General features: G+C 50.1%; 1 protein-coding gene across 1 annotated transcript in view; it reads right to left on the reverse strand.

Moving 5' to 3' along the window:
* LOC137148322 (alpha-2-macroglobulin-like protein 1) overlaps positions 1–13,034 on the reverse strand; it is a 33,306-nt gene that overhangs the window by 16,434 nt on the left and 3,838 nt on the right. Inside the window, exons 5-10 of the mRNA XM_067540968.1 lie at positions 12,827–12,911; positions 12,511–12,628; positions 5,411–5,525; positions 1,624–1,733; positions 1,201–1,365; positions 411–641 (exon numbers count right to left, since the gene is read on the reverse strand). Of these exons, the coding sequence (XP_067397069.1) occupies positions 411–641; positions 1,201–1,365; positions 1,624–1,733; positions 5,411–5,453 (549 nt within the window). The 5' untranslated portion in view covers positions 5,454–5,525; positions 12,511–12,628; positions 12,827–12,911. The remainder of the gene's footprint in view (positions 1–410; positions 642–1,200; positions 1,366–1,623; positions 1,734–5,410; positions 5,526–12,510; positions 12,629–12,826; positions 12,912–13,034) is intronic.

The raw sequence follows: 13,034 nt of genomic DNA on the forward strand, positions 1-13,034 counted from the left end.
GGGTGGGCGGGGGGAGGACATTCAGACACCAGCAGCCTGGGGCTGGAGTGGACCCAGCGCCCCTTGGAGGAGAAAGTCCCGTATCCCGGTGCCCAGCCCCCCGGGGTAGCCAGCCCCAGATTTGGGGCCAGACTGGACCCAGAACCTCCTCGTGGGGAAAGGGGAGATGCCCCGTCCTGATCTAGCCCAGCCCTTGTCGGTCACAGGGACCTTCTGTTCCCTGCTGGTCTGTCATGGCTCACAAGATGGATTGCACACCTCGCGCTGTCACACACACACACACACACACACACACACACACACACACACACACACACACACACACACACACACACACACACACACACACACACCACACACACACACACACACACACACACACACACACAGTCTCCCAGGAAGGGGCTCACCAGGAAGATGAAATCCAGGCTCTCGGACCCGTTCCCCAGCGACTCTCTAGCAAAGATGTAATCCACCTGCAGCTGCTGGGCCCGGTCGCATGGCAGCTCCCCTCCCAGCAAGCGGATCTTCAGGAAATTCTGGCTCTTGGAGTAGAAGGGCTCCAGGTGATGAATGGCATCCCGGTAGCTGGGAGAGACTCTCTCATCCACAGAGCTGGGATCCTCCTTCGTGAACTTCCCCTGTGGGACGCAGAGAGCAATGGGGATCGCCGGGGGCAGGCGCCCGGCCCAGGACAGGAAAGCTGCCGGGCAGGGCGGGCTCTGATGCTGCTGACTGAGCTCACCCTCAAGGCCCCGCGCCCGTCAGAGGGACGACGGAAAGCCCCAGGGGTTCGAATGGGGCAGCCACAGCGGCAATGCAGCCCCTGAGCTGCTGGGCCCAGCGCTGGTGCCTCGTACACAGGGCAAAGGTGCCAGAGCAGCGCGCAGGGGGCGACCGTCCTAGCCTAACCCCACCACAAACATTAAGGAGAAGACAAGTGGGGCACTGAGATGCGTTTGTGACACCCCATTGGTGGCAGTGCTGGGGGTTCTGCCCCTTCCCCACCCGGCGTCCGTCCTGCTATTCAGCCTGAAGGCTCTTTGGGGAAGGGACGGTTTGTGCGTACAGCACCTAGCACAATGGGGCCATGATCCTGGCTGCTCCTTAGGCGCTATTGAAATAAACATCATAAATCACAGAAACAAGAATAGAGGCAGGAGAGCAGGGTCCCCTCTGGGGCTCGGATCCTGTCACTACCGTCAGCATGATATTCCCGGTCCAACCGGAGGTGTCCAGCTCAAAGGACGCTCTGCCAGACTCGTCCGTCAGGAAGGTCTGGACCTTCGTCATGTACCCATGGCGAACAAAGAGCTGCAGCTTCTCATTCTTCAGCACAGAGCCGTCTGCCGCCTTCAGAAGCATCTGAACCAAGAGAGAAAGGGGGAGACGCACAACTCTGGGGTGCAGCCTCCTGGGAGAGGGCAGGCCTGGAACAGCTGGGGTCCTGGAGGTCAGGATTGAGGGGTGTAGGCTGGGATGGGGCGGGCACAGGACTGGAATAGCTGGGTGCGCTGGGGGCAGGATTGGGGGCCACAAGGGGAGCTGGATGGATACGGGGGCAGGACTGGAATAGCCATGGTTGCTGGGGTGAGTACTGAGGGTTGCCGGTAATCTCATTACCTCGCCAGTGTAGGGGATCCCAGTCTTGTAGGTAGTGTCAGTTAACTCAAAGGTCACGGTAGCAATTTCAGACACGATGGTGCAGCTCTTGGTCCCGTGGAGCTCCACGCCTAGCAGAGAGGGAGGGACGATAGGAGGAAGGTGCCGGGAGCGACACCCGAGGTCAGGCTGCGGCTTCCCAGATTTCCTTCCACAACAAGCCGCCCAGCCGTTTCTCACCCCTCTAGCGTGGGACCGGAGGGCGCGATTTCGGGGAGGATTTGGAAGGTTAAACTGGGGCCAGAGAAGGATTTTCCTGGGGAATCTGGAAACTAGAATATTTAGATTCACCTTCCCATGGGGCTCAATCCCAAACCAGCCCCTTGACATTTGCTGGCAGGGTCTCCTGGCTCTGCGGCCCTTTTCCCAGCAGAGGGCTCTTTACTGAATGGTCTCAGAACCGGCCCCGCACACCGGCCTCTCAGCACAGGGGCGTGCCCCCAGAAAGGCTGTTTTCAGCAGGTCCCAGAGACCCGTTGCCGTTCTGGGCCCGCTCTCCTCCAGCTACTTCGCCATCCCTGAGGTCAGCACATGTTGGGTAACGTTTTAGCCACCCCACGGTTAAAGCTTTCAGATCAATGGGTGTCTACCGCTCTGGAGATCAGGTTTCTTATGGATTAAATGTGGAGTTATCTAGGTTCATTACTCAGTGATTGGTGCTTGCAGTGACTCAAGACCCATGGCATAGGCAGGGCCCATCACTCCAGTCTGTGCCAGCTCAATCCAAAGCCAGAGGCCACCCGCGGGAGGGGGTTTAGTCTTTGCGTGAAGGTTCCTCTCAGTGGAGTTCGTGGGGCCCACAATCAGTTTATTTTCAATGTCAGTGTGACATGAGGCCAGAAAAAACTAAGCAATTTTGCAAGTAGCATGGCCCAAATCTGACCGTTACAGACCTATTATAGGAAAACACAATGGTAGTGAGGGTCATTCCTTATAAGTAGACCAGAGCTTGGTCTGCAAATGTATTGTTGGTAGTTATTTGCTGTTGTTTACGTATGTTTAGTTAAGAGATTAGCAATGTAGATGAACTGCTTTCCTGTCTGTCACTGTTCTATGGATTAAGAATTCAAAAGGAAGATATGAACGTTTAGCTAGAACTTCAATGTAACAATACTATTGTTTGTATTTCTCTTTGAAGTTTAAGTTGTAAATACCTGTGAATGGTTGTAAATGGCCAATTGCCTTGTGCTAGTGTAACTAGTTACCGGTGTGCACAGGACATAGGAGATGATACTTCAGAGCCACAATTAATCATCTATTAATTGCTCAAGAAGGCACCTGCTGTCAAGAAGATATCTGTCTGCCGCACAGATCTACCAAAGACCCTAGTGGACTGATCCTTTTTATCTCAAATCTGTCCAAGCTTGTCAGGGAAAGTTTGGATCGCAAGATTGGGATCCCACCACCAGCCTGGAATCACCCTCTTGGGACAATTTGAACGAACTCTGCACATGGACTGTTTAGTCTTCATTTCTCTGGACTGGATTTCTAACAACGAAGTTCTAAACAAGGAGTGATGGCTCCCAAACTGTCTGGGTAATTTCAGAGACTCTGCAATTAAAGAACTTTACAACTCAGTTATCGTCTCTACTTTGAAACTGACTTAAGAACTTTCTTTTCGTCTGCGTATCTATACTGACCTTTTCACCATTACTCGCTTTCCTTTTTTATTTTTTCAAATAAATATTAGTTTAGTTAATAAGCATTGGCTTTAAACGTGTATTTGGGTAAGATCTGAACTACTCACTGACCTGTCTGGTAATGTGTCCGATCCTTTGGGATTAGTGGAACTTTTTTACATATGATGGATAAAGATTTTCAGGAATCCCATCGTATTTGACTTGGCTGTCTGGGCGCTAGCCAAAGGGCTGGACAGGTTTAAGGGAACTGTGTTTTGTCGACCGAACGACCCGTGCGGTCATCAGAAGCTGTTTGGTGCTGGCGTGGTCTGTCTTATGGAAGAAAACCCACCAGTACTTAGGGCTTTGCCTGCCCCATTCTTTGCACTTTGCCCTGTTTAAGCTATCTCAGCATGGCTCCCCTGGAGGCCAACGTCCCAGTCAGTATAAAGCCACCTGGCAATAAAAGTGATATGATAATCACCGAGGGCGGCTCATGGCCACGTGGCTCCTGGGCTGGGAAGCGTCGCGCTGTCCTGCACTAGGAGACGTTACTGGGTATAATGAGCCACTCTGTCCATTGCCCGGCGTCCTGGGATGTCCCAGGAGGGACCATGGCTCACAGCGCAGTCCCTGTGTGATATACATTGATCTGCTGTGACAGGCCTGAGCCAACATGGGTTGTGATGAGAATTCAGTTTCCAGAGACCGTGCATGACAGGCGATGGGGAGATGCCAGACAATAACACACCCTCCCACACACACACACCCTGTGGAGTCATCGAGGGACACATCAACACAGCAGATGAGATCTCAAGAGGATCCCCACACTCAGCCCGCAACCCCAGAGTGTTGCAATGAGCCAACTGTGTGACCAGGGAACTGCTGCAGTGACCGGTCTATCCAGAAGGAGGAGAGTGTCTTCCTGAGGGGCACATCCAGCTGGAGAGTGTCTACCTGCATGGGTCTGGGTGTGTTAGATTATAGAACCTATGTGCACTGGAGTCCCACCTCCTGTGTTCCGTATCAGACCACTGCCCATCGAGCCCGGCATCCTGCCTCCCGCTGTACCAAATGAGACCACTAGCCCATGTGGCCCAGAGTCCCATCTCTCACAATAGCTGATGCCGCACACATCAGATGAAGGTGGCTGTGCCCGGCTGTAGCTGGGGTAGGGGAATCCCTGCCATATCCTGGCCGGGAGCAGCCTCCAACAGAAGCAGCGAAGCAGATGAGAAGCTCGTCATCATGTCAGCTAATGTGAAAGACGGGCCCCACTAGAACCCCAGCTGTGAGCAGCCCCAGCTGTGGGGAGTTCGGCTCTGGGTCCAGATCTGAGCTCACACGAGGGCTCAGTCACTGAGAGGGGCAAACCGGACCCCAGACCCAAACCCCCCAAATGCTGCCTTCTGGGCCCATCTCTAGAGCAGGTGGGCTAGAAACGACACTATCACATGTGTATCAGACCCCTCTGCCTTTAGGGGATCACTGTCGTGGGCCATGTGTACATGCATTCAGCAGCGTATTACAGGCTGGGTCAAACATCCCTGAGGCTGGTGCGTGAAACTGCCGCCCTGCGGTAAATACAGCCATAAACACACTTCAGCTGCTTTATATCAGCCCCTTTAACAAAGGCACATGAGACCCTGCCCAGGAATTACAACTAGCTGGGTGGAGGCTTCGTTGGCTAATCGGTTTTGGGGTAAGGGCAGGGTGGGGGTGCGCAGATAGGGAAGGAAGCTGCAGATGCAGCCTGAACAAGCCCTGTGGCTCTGACAGAAGCCTAGAGGGAGGGTTTCTGAGCTTTGGGGCTGCCATCAAGGACCCGGTCTCCTGTTGTTTGGCTCCTCCTGTGTTCAGGGAAACAGGACTTGGCACTTTCTTGGTAAATAAACAAAACTGCATCAAAGAGACCCTGCCTCCAACTGCCATTTCACCTGCTCCCTAGAACAGCCTGCAACCCCCCCCCTCCCAATTTTTGATTCACGGCATGGGTAACAAATGCATGTGTATGAGTGAACATCATATGAATGCGTGTGTGAATTCAAGAATCAGGTGTGTGCATGTGGCTGCACGCATCAGTGTGTGTCTGTGGATGCCTGTGCACGGGAGTACGTGTTGGGTCCCACCTGTTCCTTCTTCCACTAGCGACGCCTTGGCCTGGAGGCTCATCCTGTAGCCAAAGTCAGTCAGGTGTAAGGGAGCCGTCCCCACCTCTCTGGAAAAGCAGCCGTTCCTCTCAGTCTAGAGGGAGAGAATCACAGTCTGGTTAGCAGCAGCCAGGCCCGGCACGTGTCAGCTCAGCTGGTCTCTAATGGCTGGGTGTGGTCAGTACTTGGAGGGGAGACACTCAAAGGAAGCCTGGGGGTGAAAGCAGCAGTGGGGGACGCTCTGGCCTTGGAGTCAGCCCTGACTGCGGTGTCCCAGCATGGTGCTAGGAGCGCTGTGCGGCTGGAGCTGCTGTCGTTGGAGGAGCTGCCTGTCTTTTAAGCAGTTACTGGTCCATGAGAGACCTTCCCTCGTATCCCATGACTGCTCACTTTGCTTAAGAGCTGTCTGTGAGGAATCTTGCCAAAGGCTTTCGGAAAGTCCAAGTACGCTACATCGACTGGATCACCTTTGTCCATTTGCTTGTTGACTTCCTCAAAGAATTCTAATAGATTGGTGAGGCGTGATTTCCCTTTACAAAAGCCATGTTGACTCTTCCCTAACACAGAGTGTTTATCTATGTGTCTGAGAAATATTTTCTTTATTATAGTTTCAACCAGTCTGCTAGAACTGAAGTTAGGCTCACCAAGCTGCAATTGCCTGTATTGCCTCTGGAGCCTTTTTAAAAAATAGGCATGACATTAGCTACCCTCCAGTCATTGGGTACAGAGGATGATGTAAGTGATAGGTGACATACCACAGTTAGTAGTTCTGCAATTTCATATTTGAGTTCCTTCAGAACACTTGGGTGAATACATAAGAACGACCACACTGGGTCAGACCAATGGTCCATCTAGCCCAGTATCCTGTCTTCCGACAGTGGCCAATGCCAGGTACTTCAGAGGGAATGAACAGAACATCCGTGCCCATCCTGGCTAATAGACACTGCTAACAGCTAATCCCAATTGGTCTCAGTGACTTATTACTTTTTAATTTATCCATTTCCTCCCAAACCTCTGGGACAGACTGTTCCACTGTGCTCACACCCTACACACCATTGTAATAACTTTAGTAGAAGGCAAGTCTTGTAAGGTGTCATCAGAAAACTACATAATTTGCTGGTTAGTATTATCCTGAAAAAATAAGTGTGACAGAATTGTATGTTCAATTGTAAGATTACCCTGTATAATGTTACTAACACTTGTTCTAAACGCACAGTGCTGGCCAGATTAGCAAAGGTCTGTCCTAAACAAAGGAATGGCTGCTCTGCCTCATTCGCATTTAAGTAGTAAACAGAGTCATCGAGCAGCAAGGGAAATTAAAAAATCTCTAACACGGAATAGCCAATAGGTGGACCGGGGGGCCATATCTGGATCGCCAGATGCTTTTGAACGGACCCTGAAATCTTTTTATATTCTTATTAATTATTTATTATTATTATTATTTCAAATTATTTTCTCTGGAGTCTGGACTTTGACCAAGAAATTTGGACCTGAACAAAAAATAATTGACTATCCCTGCTCTAACTGGTGAGAAAAAGCCAGCACAGAACATCCTTCCACATAGACTCTTTGTCTCCTGGTGCCCAGATGGAAACGTTTTTCAAGAGAGGGACTGAAACTATAAAAAGGAGGAACAAATACCCCAGAAACCCCTCTCTTTCTCCCTGCCCGTCGCATCCACTGTACCTGACAAAGGAAGCATTTGTTGTACTCTGGGAGAAGGAGTTCTGACCTAGAGGGCTCGGGCAGTCAGACTGCTGAAAGCATGTGGTGAGAAACTTTGCTTGGATCTGCTATAGTTTGTGACGTTAGCTGTAACATTTTTGTTGTAACATTTCTGACTTTTATGCCTCAATACTTGTACTCATTTAAATCTGTCTCTTTGTAGTTAATAAACTTGTTTTATTGTTTTATCTCATCCAGTGTGTTTCAATTGAAATGCCTGGAAAACTCCATTTGGGGTGAAAAGATATTCTCTCATAGGAATAACAGACTGAATGTAACTTGTATCGTCCAGGAGAGAGCTGGGCAGTACAAGACACACATTTCTGGGGGGAAATCTAAGACCGGGGGTGGATTGGGGTCACCCTGCAACATAACCAAGGCTGGTGAGAGCTGGAGTATAACCCACGTGTGGCTGGCAGGCTGCAGTTACACACAGACACTCAGGGTGTGACCCACATGCTGGAGGCTGTTTGTGAGTGGTCCAGGTGGCAGCTACTGCGGCAAAGCATCGTAAGACACCCAAGGTTGCAGGGCAGGGGTGACACAGTCCCCCACTGCTCTGGACTGTGCCCTGGTGTGTCACAACCTCCTCAACTGACGCCTCAATATGGGACAGTTTCTCAGATTTGTCACCTAGAAAGAATGGCTCAGGTGTGGGAACATCGAACACAGGCGCTGCAGTGAAGACTGATGCAGAGAATTCATTTAGCTTCTCCACACCAGCCTTGTCTTCGCTGAGTTCTCCTTCAGCACAGATCCCGCCGTGCTCTCCAGCCAGCATGGTGTTAACCCTGCAAATCTCATGACACAATCGCGTGAGAGGCCACATCTACCATCAATTAAAGACTTGTTTGATCCACCACATGGTTGTCTGCCCTCACAGCGCCTGTTGTGGATAGGTTTACCAAGTGAGGGATTTACGATAGAGGACACATGGTGCGCTTCATGGTCCTCAGGAAAGTAACAAATAATTATTGTGACTCGGACCCCATTCAGTGTCAACCCAGGTTTGATTTACCACCAAGGCAATGGAGCCTGCTGAACCGGTTTCATACGAGACATGGAACTGGTGCTGTAGTGGAATTTCGGTGGCATTTTAAACAGTCCAGTAGGTCAATGTGAGTGGCCACAAACCATGACACAGATTGCTGAGAACTGCAAAATGACTCAGCTTCCTGGAGGTCTTCGTGCCTTGAACATCGATGATAAGAACGCTGTGGCTTGGCTGGGATTGCGTATGCAAAATAAATCTGCTTCCATAAATTTCCTGTGCCGTTGCAAGGGAACGATAAACTGCATTATACAGATCAGCCTCTAGGTGCCACCATGTGTAACATATTTAAGGTCACAACAGCCATTCCTGGCAGTGGCAGGGCACTGAAGGATCTTATAGCAACCCCATCTCTGGTGTATCTCTATACAGTGGAAGCTCTGTAGCCAGTCCATATCTGGTACAAAAGCCTGACCATCTGGAAGCAGTCCTGCAACCTGCCGTGCCCAAGGTACACATGGCATAGAGTTAGAAGTAAAGACTGCCTAAGTGGTGCCAGAGGAGAGCAGAAACAGAAGGAAAATCGCAATAAAGATTGCAAACAGGAGGAGTGAAAAATAAAGGCTGCAGGATCGATCTCATCACTATGCCTCTCTCCAATGCCCTGGAGAACTTCAGCTGCAAGAAACCTTCAGACTGGGCAGGCTGGAAGCAGTGCTCTGTAAGACTTTAAATCGCAACCGAAGTCCACATGGAACGAGAGAGACATCCAGGTGCGTTTTCTAATTTATGCTATGGGGAAACAGGCAGAGCATCTTTTTAAATCTTTTCCGTTTACTGAAGACAGTCACACAGATGATTGTGAAACAGTGTGGACGATGTTTGATGCATACTTTACACCTCAGAGACATGTGGTTTGTGAAAGAGCATGTTTTCACCAGAGAATTCAGGAACCAAGAGAAAATGTGGAATCTTTCCTAAGAGCTCGGTAAAATCAGAGCTCTACGCACAGCTATACAGGTAGCCAAGCAGTCTGAACTACGCAGACCGCAGAGAGAGGCAGGACCCACCTGAGGAAGCTGAAACTATCTTAAAGCTGTAAATAGACACAGCATGAGTGCAAAAAGTCTGAAAGCCCTGAGGCTATGAATGTAGAAGATGGAGAAAATGTATAGCCCAACCAAGGTATGTGTAGACAGAGGCGCACAGTGTAATACATGCACCAAACATGGACGTTTTGCAGCTGTTTGCTGTACCAAGGCAGTTAGCCATTTGACTAATATTAGAGACAATCAAGGACCGTTTTTTCTGGGATCTGTCATGTGTGATGACACAAACTGTCTGAAGATCGAAACTAAATATTCACGGCAAGACTATTGACTGTAAATTGATTCAGCAGCTGAGGTCACCAGTCATCTCTGAAGGGATTTACAATCAGTTTCAACCCATCCCAGAGCTGAAGGCACCTGACACAGCTCTGACTAGCCATGGAGGGATTCTGAACTGCATGGGCCACTTCGCCACAGAAACAACTCCCAAGGACAAAAGCTTTACATTCAAAGTTAATGTGAGCAAAGGAGAAAAACCTAACAACCTTCTCAGCCACAGTGGGGCAGCCATGGGGCCTAGTGAGAAAGATGGAAGAGCTCAATGGGGAATTTGGTGATATTGGGCTTTGGAAAGAGATCCAGTAGAAACAATCTCGAGAGGCAATGCTGACCCATACAGTGCACAAACACCTCTACCTGATGGAGCTTGGAAGAGACCAGCTGCAGATTCATGCAGATTCAGACGACATCGTTACCTGGTCATCAGGGGCTATTTTTCCAGAGAAGTAGAAATAATGTACTTGAGAGACATATTGCAGTGTTCTCGGGAAACTGAAGTGCACTTTTGCCCACATTGGTATTCCAGCACAACTAGTGATGGAGAATGGGCCCCAATTCACTGCAGCAGAATTTAAGTTACTCCAGACAAAGTACGATCAATTCCCAGCAGCTCACATTACCGACACACAAACGGAAAGACAGAGAGCTGTATGGACAGCCAAGAAAATCCTACAGAGGATCCATTCCTTGCTCCTCTGAGCTACAAGTCAACACCAACAGCAGCTCCTGGGAATAGCCCAGCATAACTCCTGATGGGACGGCAACTCACAACTACTGTAGTGACGTTGGAAGAGAACCTTTCTCCAAAGTGGCCAGACTTCAAGAGGGAAGCCAAATCAGATAAAGAGGCAAAAAGAGCTTACAAACACTTTTATAACCAAAGTCATTTAGTCAGAGAACTTCTGGGTCTAGGACCTAGTGACCATGTTCGTGTCAAACTGGGTGGAAAAAAAGGATGGACAACTCCAGCTTTTAGAAAGAAAAAGAGTTTGGTGCCCAGTTTGGTGACAGTGAAGTCAACAGAAACCACTGATATCCACTGTTGTTCCTCACAAAAACTAATCAAACTCTACAGCTGGCAGATGCAGAACCAGAAGATGACTCAGCGATTCCAAACCAACCACAGCCAGTCATTGCAACTGATGGACAGCCCGATGAACCAATGGTTATGCACTTGGGTTGTGTAATTAGAAAACCAGTTCAATTCAGAGATACTTAACAGACTGATCTGTACTAAACTTTGAGATAAGGTGACAGTGTAAATACTGTGAATGGTGGGAATGTAGAACTGAAAGGGGGAGGTGGAATGGATTGTTAAATGTATTATATGGTTCATCCCTTAGGTGGCGATATGTGTAATATATTTAACCTCACAACAGCCTGACAGGGCACTGAAGGGTCTTATGGTGAACACATTGTCATGCGGGCTGGCTTGAGAGGGGGGGCAGCTAATATATTGTGTGACATCAGCATGGCAGAATCATAATAATCCATGTGGGATAGGCCATGTCAGGTACTGTTAGGAAGGTTATGATATGCTAAGTAAGAGAATAATACTTATGTTCATGTGTAACATGTGAAATGGAAGTTATAGATGTATTTGAGATATATGTGTTTCAAGTTGTGCTGCCTGGGCAACACCCCAGACAGGAAGGCTGCAGAACAATGGCCAGCGTAATGGCCCATTAAGGCCTTCCAGGTGCGAGGGGCCTAGAGAGAGAAGCCAGCATCACTAATGAGTCACCAGAACCTGCTTACGTGACTGGACCCCAGGCACACCTGAAGAGTCACCAGGATTGGCCTAGTGACTCTGGACTCCATGTTGGGTCTTGTGACTGTCCGCAGGCCGCATGGCCGGGGGAGGGGGTTTATAAGACCAAATCACAGAATCCATTTTGTCTATGATCCTGTCCAGCTGCAGACACACACCTACCTCTGGATCAATTCATCTTGCAACTGAACTGAAGGACTTGGACCCATCCAGGTATCGGATGTGAACCAGAGAGACTATACAAGCCTGCAACTCCACAATTGTTCCAGAAACCTGAAGTATATGGACTTTTAATCATTTGTATATCTGTGATTCACTTTAACCCTTTAACATTTCTCTCATGGTTTATTTCTTTCTTTTTACAATAAACCTTTAGTTTAGATACTAAAGGATTGGCTGCCAGCGTGGTATTTTAGGTAAGATCCAAGCTTATATTGGTCTGGTGCTGTGGCTGACCCTTTGGGGTCAGAGGGAACCTTTTTAGCAAAGAGCAGAGAGTTTAAGTAACTGGTCTCTTTGCTGGACCTGGTGCTGATTTGGGAGCCTGAAGCTGAAATGCAGTAAAGGGGGCTGTGGGCATTTGTGGACTGGCTTCGTGATATCCAGTGTGGGGTAATCAGAAGCAGTTCATGGCTGGTTGGGAAGCCGGGCTTCAGTGTCACCCACCAGCGTGGGGAGAATCTGCTCTCCTTTTGCAGCCTGCCCTGACCTTGGCATTGTCATTTGGCTACCCTGGGCACGAGTCGTATCACACACATCTCTGCTGTATCTCTACACTGTGTGAGCTCTGTAGCCAGTCCATATCTGGTACAGAAGCCTGACCCTCTGGAAGCAGCCCTGCAACCTGCTGTGCACATGGGACACATCTTCTTCCCGTCCTGAAGAGTTGCTGCTGTGCACTGCTGGACAGCTGCCCCCAACCCCCCACCCCAGCTGAGGAACCCCTAGGGATCCAGGGCCTGATTCACCTGCATTGATGCCAATTTTACACCAGTCTCTCTCCACAGTCATCACTGGGGTCGCTCCTGATTTACCCCATTGACAGTGAGAGCCGGATCAGGCCCCCACTCTGCAAAATGCTTTGAAACCCTGGGAGCACAAAATATACCAGAGGAATGTACAGCATCATCACAGCAAGTCCCAGCGCCCCCCTTTGGCATCCAGCAGCATGTCACGTACGCCCGCCCAGCCCAGGCGCACTCACCTGGCCAGTGAGCTCTATGCACAGATTCTTGCTTTGATGTTGATAATAATATCTGAATTCTGGTTCCCGACACAGGCTGGCCTGGACCCTCCCCAGGACGGGCTTCCCGTAGGTGTATCTGTTTAGCAGAGGAGAGGGAGAGGGTAAGTGGGAGGTGAGGGGGGCTGATGCTCACATGGGGCTCCCATGTGGGGGTGTTGGTGGTTTGGGTGGGAGTGTGACCCCGGTACTGAGCACGTGGCAGGCAGGGGCAGGCTCAGGCCCAGGGTGGTGCCAGGCCCCCTTCACTGGCTGGCAGGGCTAGGTTCACACTCACCGGCCGCACACTCGCAGTGAGATCGTCTCATCCAGCACCGTCACCACGGGGGGCAGCTCGACGGTCACTTCGAACTTGGGCAGCACTGGGGGGCAGAGAGGGACAGGGTGAAATGGACCCACAGCCCCGGCTCGGGAGTCTTGTTGTGACTCTCAGGACAGCTGGCAGCTTTGGGGCATCTCCTCACCCCTGCAGCATCTCGCAGCTC

Source organism: Emydura macquarii, unplaced genomic scaffold (assembly GCF_026122565.2).
Source record: "Emydura macquarii macquarii isolate MOO-44397 ecotype Brisbane River unplaced genomic scaffold, CSIRO-AGI_Emac_v2 contig_629, whole genome shotgun sequence".
NCBI lineage: Eukaryota > Metazoa > Chordata > Testudines > Chelidae > Emydura > Emydura macquarii.